This window comes from Littorina saxatilis, linkage group LG8 (assembly GCF_037325665.1).
Source record: "Littorina saxatilis isolate snail1 linkage group LG8, US_GU_Lsax_2.0, whole genome shotgun sequence".
Classification (NCBI taxonomy): Eukaryota; Metazoa; Mollusca; class Gastropoda; order Littorinimorpha; family Littorinidae; genus Littorina; species Littorina saxatilis.
Genome location: NC_090252.1, coordinates 51,358,806 through 51,371,691, shown reverse-complemented (window position 1 = coordinate 51,371,691; position 12,886 = coordinate 51,358,806). Strand labels below are relative to the sequence as shown.

The following is a 12,886-nucleotide window of genomic DNA, read 5'->3' as shown; positions in this document are numbered from 1 at the left end:
CCCCCTTGTATCAAAAGTACCACCACCACAAACTCCATCACAACAACAATAACAACAACACCAATAACAACAACAACAACCACAACAACAACAACAACAACAACAACAACAACAACACTACCTCCAACCACAACACCAACAGCAACAAGCCCCTCCTCACCTGAAGCCATGGTGCCACCATATGGCATGCAGTCTGTTGGTTTCTGGTACTGCATCACTCTCCCTATCTGTCCAGGCACATCTGGGGCCATGGCCTTGGGAGGGGCGGAAGAGGAGTAGCTCAACTGACGGGTCAAAGTCTGCATTCCAGGTCCATCGTCGAAGCCAAATTGCGGCCCTTTGTCACTCATGCCGTAAAACGATTTTGACGTCATCCCGCTTCGCATTGAAAGTGAGTCACAGTCACGTTTCCGTCGCTTCCGATTCCGACCTTCGATAGACAGGAACACAGATTGTTTAAGAACAAAACAGAGAAAAAGCTTAAATCATCTTATTGAAGTTGTTTTTTGAAACAAATGCCTTGATCATACAAATACACAATAATGTTGTACACGATTTGTGCTTTGCCATCTGTAGGATTTTCTTAGTTAGTAATTCATTCAGTCGTTTAATTATTTCCCCTGGACCGTACGCCGAACTATCATACACAGTATGTTATGTTGCATGGTTTTCTTTTTTCTTTTTCTACGTTCGTTGGCTGCAACTCGAGCGTGTACCCGTGGTCACGAGTGGGCTTCACCATGAATGGACGCTTTTGCCTACATTTAGGCAGTCATACTCAGATTTCAGGGGACTGTTTACGTTTAAACTTATAGGTAGACACATGCAACCATGAACCACTCTGAGCAGTGCTAAGATCATACTCACGTTTGCAGTAGATGGCGCCCACCACACAGACAGCGGTCATTGTTATCACCAGCAGTACCAGTAAGAAGATGACAACACTGTTGGAGAACAGGGTGGCATCTGCAAGGACACAAAATGAACATCTAAGAGTTTTTCTACATTGGAGTATAATGAGAACAAATACACACAAGAAACAAAGAGGAAGTAAAACGTCAGACAGAAGGAAACACAGTCGGGAAGAAGAACAGACAAGAAACAGAATGAAAGAAAGACAGAAACAAAAAAACGAACGTGACAATTTCTTAAGTGCTGGAAGCACACTGATCAGAATACGCGGAATGACATAACATAATATCTTCAATGAAAGAAAGGTTTATGAGAGGTTATTGGGTAGCTAAGTTCAGTTGTCAGAAGCTTTTTTTACGAGATATTTACAACATAAGAGTTAAGAGAACCAAAGATGTGTAAACAAAACTGACATCTGTGAAGCAAACCATTGGTATTGATGTGCACATAACTGAACGCAGATGTGTTTGTTGTTGTTTTATTGTTGACGTTGCAAATGTGTCAAGCCGAAGACATATAACCCTAGATTTGTGCGATTTGTGTACGTGTAATTGTGTGCACAAAGTATCACACCTGTCCTAGCCCTGAACAACTTTTTTTCTATGTACATATGAGATCGTACATCTAACAGTAGCTCAGACCAGTGTTTATTTGAAATCGCAGCTATTGTTACTTACTTTAATTCAAACGCAGTACAGATTTTTAGTCTTGTGGTAGAACTGAATGGACTATAACAACCTTCTTCTTTAAAAAAAGAACATCGGATAAACAGTCTCATTTTCAAACAATGTCAGTGATGGTCTCTGGATATTCTTTAAGATGGCTTTCGCACAAGCACCCGCGTATCCACACCTTGCTTTCAGATTGCCGAATATACGCATCTTGTGTTTAATAGACAATTTCCCATTTTATAAATCAAGCTACTTTCTTTTGTCGATGCAGGCAACACAGAGAAAAAAGATTTGGCTTATAGCAATTCAGTCAAATAAAGTACGTAGTATGCCGTTACCGAGCAATTTCATTTAGCACGAAAACAATTCAGAACGTCCAATTTCACTTATTGATTTTGAGCTGTTTAGTTTGGTAGGAACATCATGGGCGAGCGATGCGTAGATACCATAAATCGTCCGACTTTGAATTCTTACACACAAACAAAGTAAATGCTGGTTGTACTCGATCTACAGTTTATTGGCTCCCTGTAGAGCTGAGAATCCAATATAAGTGCTGCTGTATCTGCTACAAAATAATATCTGGCTCAGCCCCATCCTACCTGTCTGACCTGTTCACACTCTATACACCCTCACGATCCCTCCGCTCCTCTGTACACTTGAATATTCCGTCTATCTTCTTTTAGTCGCAAACAGCACGGCCAGAGAGCCTTCTCCCACTCTGCTGCCGTTGCGTGGAACTCTCTCCCTTACTCTATCCGACACTGCCAAACATTCTGTTCCTTCAAATCAAACCTTAAAACACACTTCTTCACCCAGTATTTTGATTAATTTTATTTCAACATGGTGCATTTTTGAATCAGGTGTTTGAATGTTTGAATGTTTTGCCTGTGTTAGTATGCTTGCAGATTGTATTGATGTAGTGTTTGAGTTTCGTTGTTCACTTGTGTGCTGAATGCTGCTGCACATGCTTTTGCTTTGCTTTGTATGTATTATGTATGTTTGTCATTGTAAAGCGCTTTGAGAATGTAAAGCGCTCTATAAATCTCCCATATTATTATTATTATTATTATTTATGTTTATTTGACGTGCCTATGTGCGCATTATAACAATCTTGGCCAGAGCATGTTTGCCAAAGCTTTGACAACTTTTCCTCACTAAAACGAAACCTAAAACGCCATGCTGAACGCTTTACCCCCTGTGAAAATCTGACATTATTCCCCTACTCGACATACTTTCCTTGTGCTTGAAGTTCATTCAGTACGAGCCTAGGCCTATAAACGCAGGCATGTGCACATGCGAAAATGAGGAAGTACTTAATTTATACAGAGAGGGTTAGATACAAGTATTGCAACGTTTAAGTGAACATGGTGATCCTAAAAAATACTACTGCATTGTATGCACATATTATGGAAGGGGGTGGGGACAACAATTCCACCATATTGGCTGTCTTATAAAAGGGAAAATATATTACACCAGGTCTAGCGGACGTTTGACAACTTTTCGTGAGATCAGTATTAATATTTTCAGTCTTGTATAAGATTTGATTTCGTCACATTACATAGCAGTCAAAATTATGTACATCTTCGGTAAAATTACAACAAATGATATGACAAGATTAATCGGTGAAGATTCACTCGTATACATGAGCAACCGAAAATTTAAATCAAATCGGTGAAGATTCACTCGTATACATAAGCAACCAAAAATGTAAATCAAATCGGTGAAGATTCACTCGTATACATGAGCAACCAAAAATGTACATCCCGACCATGGATTTGTTTTCTGATCCAGAATGTTACAATTCCGCTTTAGTCACACCTCAAATTAAAGATAAACAGACTGAGTGCATTGTTTGTACTGCAAATATTATTTGATTAATTGCCAGTACTGCACGTCATTATTTTTCGTAACTGTGTTTTTTCACTAATGTTGTGAAATATCGTTCATACAGAAAACATCAGCAAATATATTTAGCAACAAAATATGACCAAACCTTTGAACTGTCCTTCGGTTCCGGAAGGTTCATCTGCACTATCTGAAATTCAGAGAAAGGTCACAACTTAAGGCAAATAATCTCTCTCTCTCTCTCTCTCTCTCTCTCTCTCTCTCTCTCTCTCTCTCTCTCTCTCTCTCTCTCTCTCTCAGTCTCTCTCTCTTTAATGTTTTCATTGTGTGTCCATGCGTCCCAAGGACATATTGTAAGAAAAGGCGTAGCCTTAAATCTTAATCCTTGTTAAATAAAGTTCAATTCAATTCAATTCAATTATCTCTCTCTCTCTCTCTCTCTCTCTCTCTCTCTCTCTCACACTCTCTCTCTCTCACACTCTCTCTCTCTCTCTGCGTCTCTCTTTGTATCTCTCTGTATCTCTCTATTTCTCCCTCTCTCTCTCTGTCTCTCTTTCTCTCTTTCTCCCTCTCTCTCTATCTCTCTCTCTTTTTCACAATGACCGTAGTCCGCCGCTCGTGCAAAAGGCAGTGAAATTAACGAGCCTGTTAGCGCGGTAGTGGTTGCGCTGTGCTGCATAGCATGCTTTTCTGTACCTCTCTTCGTTTTAACTTTCTGAGCGTGTTTTTAATCCAAACATATTATATACATATGTTTTTGGAATCAGGAACCGACAAGAAATAAGATGAAATTGTTTTTAAATCGATTTCGGAAATGTTATTTTAATCATAATTTTTATATTTTTAATTTTCAGAGCTTGTTTTTAATCCGAATATAACATATTTATATGTTTTTGGAATCAGAAAATAATGAAGAATAAGATGAACGTAATTTTGGATCAATGTATAAAAATAAAAATAAATAATTACAATTTTCAGATTTTTAATGACCAAAGTCATTAATTAATTTTTAAGCCTCTATGCTGAAATGCAATACCAAAGTGCGGCCTTTGTCGAAGATTGCTTGGCCAAAATTTCAATCAATTTTATTGAAAAATGAGAGTGTGACAGTGCCGCCTCAACTTTTACAAAAAGCCGGATATGACGTCATCAAAGACATTTATCAAAAAAATGAAAAAAATGTCTGGGGATATCATACCCAGGAACTCTCATCTAAAATTTCTCAAAGATCGGTCAAGTAGTTTACTCTGAATCGCTCTACACACACACACGCACAGACACAGACACACACACACACACACACACACACACACACATACACCACGACCCTCGTCTCGATTCCCCCTCTATGTTAAAACATTTAGTCAAAACTTGACTAAATGTAAAAAAGGCACCTCCAATGCTCATTGGTTTCTGTTATAGAAATCCAGCAGAACGTGTAAACTGGACGGACACATGTTCACATATGTTAGATGCTGCTTTGTTAGAATCAAAAGAAACTATTCTCTTAGGAGATTTTAATATTGATGTATTAAAACAAAATAAACCATGGTTAGATATGTTCAACCTTTATGATCTCAAACAAGTCGTGAACACCCCTACTAGGGTTACTGCATCTACAAACACTTTGATAGATCATATATATGTTTCTAACCCCCGTAACGTTGCAGAAGTGTGTGTTCCAACCAGCGGCTGTAGTGATAATTTTCCTGTTTGTCTCACGTGGTCAAGAAAGGGTGTAAAAATCCCCAAAGTTGGTCACTAGACAGTAAAGTTCCGCTCCTTTTCTAAATTTAACGAGAACGCCTTTCTCGTAGACTTAAGTAATTCTTCTCTCTCTGATGTGTATAATTATACGGATCCTGATGATGCAATAACACACTGGATGAATGCCTTCACATAAATATACGATAAATATGCCCCGTGGAGAATAAAGAGAGTCAGGCAAATAGTAAAACCTAAATGGTTTGATACTGAATTACAAGATGCCATTGGCCATCGTGATTTCTTAAAATCAGTTGGCAAGGAAGCGGAGTATAGAGAACAAAGAAATAAAGTAAACTCACTTAAACGAACCAAAAAAATCAAGTACTTTCATGACCTTGCGTCATCAAAGCAAAATTCAAAGAATATATGGAAAGCAATAAATGAACTTACAAATAAAAAGATTTCCAGTCATTCAAGTTGTGTTAAGGACATATCCCCTGATGATTTAAACACTCAGTTTTCTAAAATAGCTGAAAAAGTGATTACAAATGATAAGTCCAAAAAGAACAATGTGAAAGTTTTAGAAGAGTATTGTCAGTCAAAACAAGTTTCAAGTCAAGCGAATATTCCTCTACTTACAGTACCTGAAGTTTTTTACGCACTTACACACCTTAAGCAAACAGGCGTCCGGGGAATCGACGGCCTCGATGGAAGGATTCTTAATTTCTGAAACACTCACTTACCTTTATAAGCTTTGTTTAGACAAAAATTATTTCCCAGTCGCCCTAAAACAGGCTAAAGTAATTCCTCTGTTTACATCAGGTGACAAAAAAGACCCATCAAACTATAGGCCAATTTCATTATTGTCTGTTTTATCTAAACCACTTGAAAAACACATTAACACACATATTCTAACGCATTTTAACCAAAACAATTTACTTCACCCTAAACAATTGGGTTTTAGAGCTAACCACTCCTGCCATACTGCCTTAGTTTCTCTTGTTGATCAATGGCTGGAGAAAATTAATGACAATGATATCTGCGGTGCCATTTTTGTTGATTTTGCCAAAGCCTTTGACGTTATTGACCACACGTTATTACTGAGAAAGTTTGCATTGTATGGCGTCTGAATCGAAGCTGTCAAACGTAGTTGTTCATTTCTCACCGGCATACAACAAACTGTACTTACAAACGCCTCGGCGTCGAGCATGCAAGAAGTAGAATACGGTGTACCACAAAGATCGGTTTTAGGACCTCTCCTCTTCTCTATATACATTAATGACCTCCCCCTTCATATTGAAAATGTATGTGAACTTTTTGCAGATGACACCACAATTCACTCCAGCAACACACATTTAACTCGCTTATCAGAATCACTTCACAGGAGTTTAAACCAGTTGACAGAGTGGACTGAACTAAACCACATGTCTCTTAACCCAAAGAAAACCAAATATATGGTCATAACAACTAGACAAAAACGCCAGAATATTTGTTCAGCTGATCCTGCTTTAATGATATATATTATATGAAGTCTTATATCGCGCACGTATCTCCAGACTCGGACTCAAGGCGCAGGGATCTATTTATGCCGTGTGAGATGAAATTTTTTACACAATACATCACGCATTCACATCGACCAGCAGATCGCAGCCATTTCCGCGCATATCCTACTTTTCACGGCCTATTATTCCCAGCCACACGGGTATTTTGGTCGACATTTTTTATCTATGCCTATACAATTTTGCCAGGAAAGACCCTTTTGTTAATCGTGGGATCTTTAACGTGCACACCCCAATGTAGTGTACACGAAGGGACCTCGGTTTTTCGTCTCATCCGAAAGACTAGCACTTGAACCCACCACCTAGGTTAGGAAAGGGGGGAGAAAATTGCTAACGCCCTGACCCAGGGTCGAACTCGCAACCTCTCGCTTCCGAGCGCAAGTGCGTTACCACTCGGCCACCCAGATGGTGAAATAGTGGAAAAAGTCGACCATCACAAAGTGCTAGGTGTTACTATTGATAACAACTTGTCTTGGTCAAGCAACTTAGTAAAGGGGTGTCAAAGAAAGTGTATCTCTTATCTATAATTAAACACTTCCTGAACTGCCACACCAGGAAGTTATTCTTCATTGCTCATATTCAATCTGTTATTGATTACGCATCCACTCTATGGGACTCAGCAAGTAAATATTCTTTAAAATCACTTAGCAGATTACATAAAAGAGCGCTAAAAGTAGTATTACTAAAGCACACTACTCTCACAGAGTTAGACTACATACATTTAGGAATCTTACCCCCAAAGTCAAGACTGCTTTTTAACAAAGGAATCCTTATGCCTAAAATTGTATCCGAAACTTTACCCCAAACCATTTGTTCAAAGTTCTCTTTGAAGAATTCACACCACCTTATGAGATTTTACCCTCCTCTTCCTAGGATAGACTTATTTAAGTCTAGTCTAGTTTATTCAGGTGGCCGTCTCTGGAACGCTCTTCCGAATGCCCTACGGGAAGCTACCAGCACAGATTCTTTCAGAAACAAATATATATATCCCATTTAATGAAAATAGTATGTTCTTGATTGTTATGTCCTTTCGGACACAGACACTCACTTTTGATTTATCGTTTTTGTTCACGAAATTATGATGTTCTACACAATATCCGTTGTCTTGCAGAGTTGATGTACTATTGCATAGTATTCAGACTTTAAATTGATTTGCTAGTTTTTGCTTTGCGCCTAGTCATAAACATTTATAAACTTCAGTGTTTCTATATAATGCGCTTATGTACATAAACTTATACTATTTCACTAATTATGTATTTATGTAGTAGTAGTTATTATAGTAGATTTAGTCCCTCTTTAGGGCGAGGGCCAGGTGCAAAAAAAGTAAACCTATGCTTATTCTGTTACCCTCGTAAAATAAAGAATTGTCATTGTCATTGTCATTGTCTCTCTATCTCTCTCTCTATCTCTCTCTATATATCTCCCTCTCTCTTTCTCTCTCTCTTTCTCTCTCACACACTCTCTCTCTCTTTCTCTCTCTCTCTTTCTCTCTCCGTCTCTCTCTCTCTCTCTCTCTCTTTCTCTCTCTATCTCTCTCTCTCTATCTCTCTTTCTATCTCTCCTCTCTCTCTTTTTTTTCGTCCCTCAATCACACCTTGTTTCCCTATAACGTAAGCGGCTTTCTCAAAATTAAAACCAACCCCTCTAATTTACATGACCTTCCTATTTGTCGGCTGCATCCATCAGGAAGTTGACTTTAAAAGAAGTATTATTACGCACTGAACATTTAGAATAGCAAACATTCTTTGTACTTTTCAAACAATCACTTCGTTGTTTACTCTACCACTGATAGCTTTTATCGACAGCGGCACTTCAGGGAAACATTTACACATTAACATGCTTCCACTTGAAACTTCGAGGTCGTCATCGTGGATTGACGCCCGAAGCCTGACGGAGCGAAGCGACAGAGGGCTTCAATTAGACTTTGGGAGGGCGTCAATCCACGATGAAGACCGAGAAGTTTCAAATGGAAGCATGTTAATGTTATTGTAATTCAATCTGACGACGATCTCTTTCCTGCTTTCATGCGGTTGTAAACAGACAGAATTGGTTCCGTTCTGTCCACACACTACTTTCAGTCCACCTACCTACAAGGGTCAAGTCCCACTCTGCTCCTGGTTTTTTTCTCTTTCTTTCACATACATTTTCCTTCTTTTTTGACGGGTTTCTGGACAACAAACTCTAATACACATTATTTTAATCACAAAAGCGATCTTTGGAATTGACTGACGTAGTCCAGAAGAATTTACGCATCAACATTATGTCACGTATTCGACATCATCACTTCGCACAACTTATGGTCTCGGTATTTCGTTGGCCTTCATATTCCTACTTGTAAAATGACCCTCAAAGCTAACCGAGACTAGTTGAGGTTCTATCAATGCACCTCGCCAGCAGGTTGTTAAGGGCTTTTTAGCGAGTGTTCATCGACAATTGTAATTCAATCAAGTTTGCGTTTTAATGAAACAGATCCTGTGATTGGTCAGAATGCCCCGACTCATTAAAAATTACCGGTCATTAATTGTCGATAACCACTCGCTAAAAAATCCATTAACAACCTGCTGGCGAGGCGCATTGATACAGCCTCAACTAGTCTCGGTTAGCTTTGAGGGTCATTTTACAAGTAGGAAATATGAAGACCAACGAAATACCGAGACCATAAGGTATGCGAAGTGATGACGTCGAATACGTGACGTAAGTTGTTGCATGAATTCTTCCGGACTACGTCAGTCAATTCCAAAGATCGCTTTTGTGATGAAAAGAATTTGTTTTAGAGTTTGCTGTCCAGAAACCCGTCAAAAAAGAAGGGAAAATGTGTGTGAAAGAAAACAAAACAGGAGCAGAGTGATACGATAGGAATACAGAGACATATTTCTTGGGACTTGACCCTTGCAGGTAGGTGGACTGAAAGTAGTGTGTGAACAGAACAGAACCAATTCTGTCTGTTTACAACCGCATGAAAGCAGGAAAGAGATCGTCGTCAGATTGAATTACAATAACATTAACATGCTTCCATTTGAAACTTCTCGGTCTTCATCGTGGATTGACGCCCTCCCAAAGTCTAATTGAAGCCCTCCGTCGCTTCGCTCCGTCGGGCTTCAATTACCTTTGGTCGGGCGTCAATCCCCGATGAAGACCTCGAAGTTTCAAATGGAAGCATGTTAATGTGTAATTAATGACCGGTAATTTTTAATGAGTTGGGGCATTCTTAACAATCACAGGATCTGTTTCATTAAAACACCAACTTGATTGAATTACAATTAGCTTTCATGTCCTGGGCGTCTTTATAGTTGCGTCCCCTTGTATATCCAAGACACTATAAAACAAAGTAGGCCTACATATTGAAGTTGTATCCCCCCTCCTCCCCCCAAAGAAATAACAAACACAAACAAAAAAAGTTTAAAAAAAGAAGTGTCAAACACAAACGAAATAAACAACCAAACAAAACGACAACAAACAATTTAGGAACACACTAAATTGCATTTGGCGACTACGCTCTTTAGATCAAAGATCGTAAAGAAAGTTTTGAGAGTATGACACTGTATCCATATCCACTTTGCATTCACAAGGCGGGGGTGGGTGGTAAAGTGGGAATAACTCAGTTCACTCGAGTCTCCTCTTTACGTCAATTTTCTGAGAACATCACTGATTGAAAACTGCGCGCCCGGACACACACGCACGCACGCACATGTACACACACACACACACACACACATATAAAACACACACACACATTCACACCTACACACACATACACACACACACACACACACATACACACCCACACCCGCTCATACACACTTACAAACACACACATACCCACACACACATACACAAAAACACCCACACACATACACAAAAACACCCACACACATCAACACACACACACACACACTCACTCACATACACACACGCTCACACACACACACACACACACACACACACACACACACACACACATATATAAACACCCACACCCACACACTCACATACACACACACGCTCACACACACACACACACACATACACATACACCCACACACACATACGAAAAAAACACCCACACACATCAACACACACACGCACCCACACACTCACTCACATACACACACACACACACACACACACATACACACACATACACACACTCACACATACAGCCGCAATTCACATTCAATGGGTTCACTAAAGCTGTAATTATATCTGGAGTGAATCATATTTGAACTCGTTTTGTATGGGTTGGATTAGGGCTCTTTGCCAAATGTGAAACCTGAAAGGCCGGTGTAATGCATGGCACTTGTTTTCGCATATTGTTGTTGTTGTTGTTGTTGTTGTTGTTGTTGTTGTTGTTGTTGTTGTTGTTGTTACTGTTGTTGTTGTTGTTGTTGTCGTTGTTGTTGTTGTTGTTGTTGTTGTTGTCGTTGTTGGTGTATGTTTGATCCTTTTCCCTTCTCGCCCTGTCATGTCTGTCTCTGTCTGTCTGGCCGTCTGTGTGTCTGCCTGTTACTCTCTCTGTCTCTCTGTCTGTCTGTGTCTGTCCGTATATCTGTCTGTCTGTCTGTCTGCCCGCCTCTCTGTTACTCTCTCTGTCTCTCTGTCTCTGTCTGTCTCTCTCTTGTATTTATGGGTACCAGCCAATGGGAAGTAAAACTTTCAAAGGTTTTTGTTACGCCTGTTACTCTCTCTGTCTCTCTGTCTGTCTGTGTCTGTCCGTATGTCTGTCTGTCTGTCTGTCTGCCCGCCTCTCTGTTACTCTCTCTGTCTCTCTGTCTCTGTCTGTCTCTCTCTTGTATTTATGGGTACCAGCCAATGGGAAGTAAAACTTTCAAAGGTTTTTGTTACGTGTTGGACACTAAAACATTAGGATAGCAAACATCCTTTGTAGTCTTTGGACACGATGTTCGTTGTTTTCGGGCGTACTATTGATGTTAACGACATCTACACTTCAGGGAAGTAATAAATCGTTTTCATAAACTGTGCGACTTTGTTGCCTGGTCTCTTTGTGTAACCACAAGAAAGCAAAATCTATTGCTTAACTTTACATCAAACAAAAACACGAGCTTGTTCTCTTGCAAAATGTGTAAGCACTACTATTGTGCAGCTGATAAAATAACAATTATTTCTGATATTATTGAACCACATGATTGTAGATATTACACTAGGAACATTTTATTTGAACAAAACATGATTTTTATAATCTTCACTCAGTGCTCATGCATCATAATGCATCTTGAAATGTCTCCTTGATTGCTGGACATGATAATAAATGTAATGTTACTGTAGTTAAGTTCACTTCTATTTGTTCTAGTTATTGAGATGTCCCTCAATGGACGAGGGCCGGTGAAAAAAGTATTTTTGCATTGCTTATTCTGTCACCCTCGAAATGAAAATGTTTTTCAATTAAATTCAATTCTCTCCATCTCCCCCACCCCCTCCCCCTCCCCCATCGCCTAAACCTCCCCCTATATCTCTGCTATGTATGGGTAACAGCGAATGGGAAGTAAACTTTAAAACGTTATTGTTACGTGTTTGACAGTTAGAATAGCAAAAGTTCTTTGTGGTCGTTTGACACTATTTTTGTTGTATTCTCGCATACTGATAATTGTTACGACAGTAACACTACTTGGTTTCATTGACTGGTCATCTGTGTTTCTTTGTCTCTTTGTATTTTTAAGACACAAGAAACACAATTTATAGTGAGGCGTCACCCTCCCTTCGAATAATAACAAACATTTGAAACATAAACACTGTTTACAAAAACACCGTAAGGGCAGATTGTTAAATATTTCGATATTTCACGATTGTTTGTTCACCTTTTTTTTTTTTTTTAGCTCACTGATGATGTTTGTCAGTTTCATCCACTTTTCTCAGTGTCTGTCACTCAAACGGGGCAATGTTAGTGACTTTGGAGGTGTCCATGATTATGCATACACGTTTGTCTTCTTTTGGGGCGTTATCTCCGTTTTCGCGTTTTTGTGCGTCAAAGTTACCATTGTCACCACATCTTAAAAGATCAAGTTTGGTTTAAACAGTTTTTATTCAGTTGCATAAATACAAAGCCATAATTGAAAGTTGTAATTAAGGGAGCACAGAGAGGTTTTTTTTTATTTTTTTTTTACATACAACCCAGATCATGTCCTTAAAAGGCAAAACACACATGCCTATAGGACACTAATATATTTTGATAGATAT

At 39.1% G+C, this 12,886-nt stretch overlaps 2 protein-coding genes across 2 annotated transcripts in view; both read right to left on the bottom strand.

The window, feature by feature from the left end:
• LOC138973794 (uncharacterized) overlaps window positions 1-12,886 on the bottom strand; it is a 166,540-nt gene that overhangs the window by 3,795 nt on the left and 149,859 nt on the right. The gene's annotated exons all lie outside the window — the stretch shown is intronic.
• The window catches only part of LOC138973793 (uncharacterized), a 68,235-nt gene that overhangs the window by 3,598 nt on the left and 51,751 nt on the right, over window positions 1-12,886 (bottom strand). The window contains exons 4-6 of the mRNA XM_070346500.1: window positions 3,577-3,618; window positions 868-966; window positions 161-430 (exon numbers count right to left, since the gene is read on the bottom strand). Coding sequence (XP_070202601.1) covers window positions 161-430; window positions 868-966; window positions 3,577-3,618 — 411 coding nt within the window. The remainder of the gene's footprint in view (window positions 1-160; window positions 431-867; window positions 967-3,576; window positions 3,619-12,886) is intronic.